Raw genomic sequence first — 6,337 nt, forward strand, 5'->3', positions numbered from 1 at the left:
CTTATAAGCAAACTACGATCGTTCACGCTTAAAGAAAATTTTGCATTTACGATTATAAAATAGAGAAATTATATTTATAATTATAGAGTGCATAAGTGCCACGCATTTCTTTTGATAAAATTGAGTAAATATGAGACATAATAATAAAAAAAATTAATTTTTTAATAATAGATCCTATTTTAAAAAAATATATATATATAACGCTTACATAATCTATAACTGTATCTAATATCGTTTGTAAAAATATATATGATAACCCATTTATTGGACTTCGAAATATATATATATATATATATATTTTTTTAGTAATGCTAGGAGTGCTATATAAGTTTTCATATAGTCTTTTAACAAATTTGTTTATTACCAATTAAAGACTAAAAACTGAAAAACTAAGTTAAATGGATATTTATTATATTAGTGATCCACCACCTATCACTAAAGTTTAAAATGTCTATATAATATGATAAACAAAAAAGTCTATATAATAAAATTTATAGGGAATTTAATATTTTCTATTTTTGGGTGGAATAAATTTCCATCCATCGGTTATCTTATTTGGAAAATGATTAACTCACAATATTTTGTACAACATATTGTACAATAATATGTTGAATGATGAGTATTTTTATAAAATTATGTTACTTTTATAAGATATTTTATAAAAATATCCCTCATTCAACACATTATTGTATAAAATGTTGTGAATATATATCATTACTCATATTATTTTGCAGGTGACGATCAACTTCGTCATCAGATTTCATTATAAAGTGATTGAAAATAATTTTATAATTGTAATGGAATTTGCCACGATCTAGCACTACAATAAAAATTAAAAAAAAAAGAAAAAAGAAAAAAAGCTTGTTGAGTAAGGAACCAACAACCTGATTTCAGTCAAATCATGCTTGTATGCCAAAAATAATTTGTATCTTTGGATAACTTCCAAAAAATAATAATTAAAAACAACTTGAGAAAGTTCGTTTCTTTTTTCTTCTTCAACAAGGGTATCAAAGCCAAGGGTATTCTTCTCATGGTGATGATTATTAAGATCATGTTTGGATAGTAAATCAAGTGAAGATAAATTAAAATAAAAATTAAAAGTTAAATAAAATATTATAAAAATATTAATTTTTAATATTATTATTATTTTAAGAATTAAAAAAATTAAATTATTTATTATATTTTATGTGAAAATTTAAACAAATTATAATAATAAGAAAATATGAGATGAACCATTTTTACTATCCTAATAGGACCTACAACTTCTTAAATATCAACATAATTGCATGCACATCAAAGACTAAAGCTGCGTTTAGATATTGAGCTGAATTGAGTTCTTTATAAATAGTAGTGAGTTGAGATGGTGGAGTGAGTCTTATGGAATCTACCTAAGATGAGTTTAAATGTGTTTGTATGTTAAGATGAGTTTAGATATATTTATAGAAAATTGAAAAAGGTTGTGGGTCCCTCGTATAAATAAGTGTTAAATTGAAAAATATTGTAGGTCTCATGTGTAAAAAGATTTTGAATTGAGATGAATTTAATAATTTGAGAGTTGAGTATTTGGACGTTAGACTCAGTTTAAAATTAGGCTGAATTGAGTTGATCTCAATTAAATCTATCAACCAAACGGGGCCTATAAGAATAGTTAGTTTTTTTTTTTTTTCAAACAAAAAATTCATTCATTCATAAAACCTCAACCATATTGTTTTGATCAATCCAAAGAGAATGATCAATAAAAGTAGGAACATGCTCCCACCACAGAAATATTATCAACATTCCAAGCATGACGTGCTAATCTATGAGCTACCTCATTCCCCATTCGATCGATGCACATGTTGGACTTCAACCTCTTGAAAATGTTTAAGCAAGCTCTTAGCTTCCATAATAAGACTATCATCTGCTGACAATGAATCTTGTTTATTATTAAGTTCTTGAACCTGCAAAATACAATCACTCTCAACATCAAGTTTTGAAAATCCCAAGTGGACAATCAGTTGTAAACCTCTTAATAAGGCCAACAGTTCAATGGTAGATGGATTTTCTACCGCATTTTCAATCTTGCTTGCAGCCATCACTAGTTTACCTTTGTCATCGCGAAGTACCACCCCCATACCAGCCTTTCTCACATCTAAAAACACAACTCCATCCACATTCAATTTTAGAAAACCTCTTGGAGGAGGATTCCAACTGCATGCTCTTTTGGCATTATGAGTTGATGAACTTCTTAAGTCAGTAAAAGTTTTATACATAGACATGAAGTGATTAATAACCTGCTTAGGCAGAAGCAAGAGTTGTTCCATTTGCATCTTATTGCGTCTAAACCACAAGCCCCAGGTGATAAGAAAGAACAGTGTGAACTCTGACTTTGTTCTTCTATCAATAATAAAATTTATAACAACCAAGAAATCCAAATCTAGAGGTAACTGCTCCATAACAGGTACGTAATTCTTCCGTAAACCTTTGAAAGATGGACAATACACTAAGGCATGATGAACATCTTCAGGGACTGCCTTGCATAAACAACACCTATCTTCCACATCTACTTTCTTCTTTTTCATGTTATGAAGAGTAGGCAATATGTTTTTACAAGTTCGCCATGCAAAAATTTGAATTCTCTTTGACACCTTCATCTTCCACAACATTTTCCACAGCTTCCTTTAGTCTGTAGCATTTGAGCTCTCCCCCTCACTGTAGCTCCGCAGGTCTTTATAAGTCTATAAGCACTTTTGACCACTTTTTTCAATTTCGTATCGTACTAGTCGGTACAACCGATATTTGCTGAACCAGCTGTTGGGTCGGTACATGTACTATATATGTTTCGTACCAACCTAAATATCGGTACCGGCCTCAATTTCGGCCTTTAATTTTTTTTTTTCATTTTTTCAAATTACAAGCTTATTTTTTGACCTCCAATTCAGACTAAACTATTTATAATTTATATATATGTATTTATATATAATTTATTCATATATAGATTATTATTTTAGAATATAATTTTTATATATTTATATATATAATTTATTTATATATCAACTATCTCGAAACGGTATCAGTATCGAAATATTTCGTTACAGTACCTTGACCGGTATGGTTTCCGATACGGTATTCAAAACATTGTTTTTGACGCTAAAAATCTCATTCTTTTCTTCTGTCCATATCCATTTTTATCTTCACACTGGTTGGATGACAATATAGTTGGGCAAAAAAAATAAAGGAATAGTTTAAGCTACCATTGATTAACGCCTTTGATGGGTATGAAAGAAAAGAGAGATCATGTAAGAAAATCTATTCGAAGTTTCTTCAAATTGGCAATTAACCTCAACTATTCTTATAACTTCTCTCAATTTAACTAATTTTACACAAAATAAAAATAATATTTAATTTAATATTTAATTTTAATTTTAACTTATTTTATCTTATTTACAAAAATAAACTAGGCCTAAATCAACAACTATCATATAAGAATAATTTTGATAGATATGATTAAAAACAATCCAATCAATAGATTGCTCTAACTACTGTCATCTAAGAATAATTTATTTCATGAATAGTATCGATTAATTTGAGGTGATTGTCGAGAATTTCCACTCTTCCTTTATGAATCTTCTTTTATTAAGTAATGCAATTATCTTGTTGAAAAAACTGACAACGAGCCCTTATTGCAGACCGTATTACAGAATTAACTGCTTTATTTTTTGTACGAACAATTAATAATTGTTTTCCCTTAATTGCTCCTTTTTGTTTTCGTGGGAAAGGAAAGGAAAGGGAAGGGAAGGGAAGAGTCAGACAATCCGGACCGATGATTGGTGGGGACTGGACTTTGCTGAATTAGGGTTTAGTAGGGATCTCCTCTAAGGCTGATTTTGAAATATGAGTTGACATCAGATGATCAAAATTAGATTCTATTTAAATGTTAAATTGAATTCTTTATAAATAATAATGAGTTAAAATTATAGAGTAAATTATGTAGGATTGTTACGAGCACGAGCGACTAAATAAGTAACTAGTGGATCAACAGGAAAAATTGCTAAATCACTTCGGCGTGCTTTACCTATTGTGAATGAATTTTGATAAAAGGTGTGGGTTATTTAATGAGGATCCCAGCTCTGCAAACAATTGTTTGGATAAGTTTATATGTTTTTAAATGTTAAGTTGAGTTTATATGTATTTATAGAAAGTTAAAAAAGATTATGGATCCTGCATGTAAAGAGGTGTTGAGTTGAAAAAAGTTGTAGATCCCACGTGTAAAGATGTTATGAATTTAGTGATTTCAGAGTTGAATATTTGAATGTTAGACTCAGCTTAAAATTAGATTGCTGGTTTTAGTTTAGTTCAAGTTCCAAACGGGGCAATCTCTAAATATTGATGTTTTATGAGTCTTATTAAGATGTGTTTAAATGTAAATAGATTAAAATATATATCTGAATGTATGAAATATATTGAGATGAGTTTAAATATTACGAGGAATGGTACACACACAAATATTTTTACATTTTTATACCATTATGTTTTAAAATAAGAGTAGTTATATAAAATAATTTTATAAAAATATTTATCATTTAAAATAAATGGTTATAAAAATTATTATTGATGTTAAATTATCAAATTTCTCTATTATCTTTTAGATCAAGACTTTTAGAGTTTTCTAAATTAATTTTTTTTAATGTTTTGAAGGAATATAGATGCAATATTTAAATTTTCTTGCATTCAATGTCGGGACTCATATTATTTATCAACAACATTTAATATTGTGAGATTTTATATAATATCTATCTTGATGTGAACTATACAAAAAAAAAAAAAAATCATAAAATCACGATTCACGAAGGATATAATTCCAATTTTTCATAACTCTCAAAAGGTGAAAACATCATGTTGCGTTCTACAACACAAAATTAATTTTTATGAAAATTTTTTAATTATCATGACGTTCAAATACTTAAGAATATAATTTTTTAGAAGAATGTTACATATCAATCACTATTTATTTTAATATTATATATTTAATAAATTTTTTTATAAAATGTAAAGTATGAGATAATAAGAATGATTGGCGTTTGACATTTGACTGCATTCACAAAAGGAAGAATGGTTGGTAGCAGGGAAGTAATGTCGCCGAGGCAAGCTTTGTCCAAATGGGTTACATATTAAATAGAGAAATACATATTAAATATGTATTTATATATATTTTTATGTATTTTTCTTTAAATAATTTTTTATATAGATTTTTTTAATATTTTTAAAAAATAAAATAAATTTAGAATATCATTAAAAATATTTACTTAATTAAAAACTAAAAAAGAAATCATTAAAAAAATATTTCCTTAATCAAAAAATGAAATAAAAAAATATAAAAAAATAATTTTGATTTTACTTCGTGATTAAAAAAATATTTTTTAATAATATTATAAAATTTTTTATTTTTTAAAAATATTTAAAATATTTATATAAAAAATAACTTAAAAAAAATACATAAAAACACGTGCATGAGCCGGCAGGAGCTCTAGCATTATTCATTAAATAAACTTTCACCGATCAAACGGGGTCGTTTTGAATCCCTCACATGTACGTACGTACTAGCCTGTAGTTATCGCCTTCCCCTATTGTGGTGATAGACCCCTATTCTGTCTTTTGTGTAACTGAATCGCAGTGCTAAAAAATAAAAAAAAGAGAAAAATTTATTAACTTTTTTTTTTTTTTTCTTTCTTTCTTCCTTTCTTTCTAAGGATAAATTTATTTAAAACATTGTTGTTTTTTTATTCAAATAATTAATTAATAAAATTATTTTAAATATATCACATAATTAAACTTGATTAAATTAAGAAAAGATTAAAAATATTATTACCCGCTTAAACCTCACCCATAGTATTTTTAAGACTTCGTTTATTTTTAAAAAATATTTCATCTCATCTAATTATTATAATTTTTTTAATTTTTTATATAAAATAAAATAAATAATTTAATTTTTTTAAAATTTTAAATAAAAATAATATTAAAAAATATATTTTAATAATATTTTATTAAATTTTTTAATTTTAATTTCAACTCATTTCGTCTTATTTATAAAAATAAAAAATCTTAAGATTTGAAAAAAAAAAAAAAAAAATTCACTCCATAGTGCATTTTAGGTGAGGGGAAGTACATATAGGAATTATTTACTTTCTAAAAGGCCTTTTGCCTACTTGATTTTGCTTCAGAAAGATTTTAAAAAGTAGCTGTCTTTGCCTTTCTTTGGTCCCATTTTATTATTATTTCTCTTCATTTTTCTTTTCCTGAACAGTATTATTTTCCTTCAATTACTGTAAGTCCATTGTCTAACCTTAACTATTATAAT

General features: G+C 26.3%; 1 protein-coding gene across 1 annotated transcript; it reads right to left on the reverse strand.

The window, feature by feature from the left end:
- Nucleotides 1-1,811: 1,811 nt before the first annotated feature.
- LOC108999120 lies at nucleotides 1,812-2,561 on the reverse strand. The gene has a single exon (XM_018975918.1). The coding sequence runs from the start codon at nucleotides 2,559-2,561 to the stop codon at nucleotides 1,812-1,814; it is 750 nt and encodes a 249-aa protein (XP_018831463.1).
- Between the last annotated feature and the right edge of the window lie 3,776 nt (nucleotides 2,562-6,337).

Source organism: Juglans regia, chromosome 2 (assembly GCF_001411555.2).
Source record: "Juglans regia cultivar Chandler chromosome 2, Walnut 2.0, whole genome shotgun sequence".
NCBI lineage: Eukaryota > Viridiplantae > Streptophyta > Magnoliopsida > Fagales > Juglandaceae > Juglans > Juglans regia.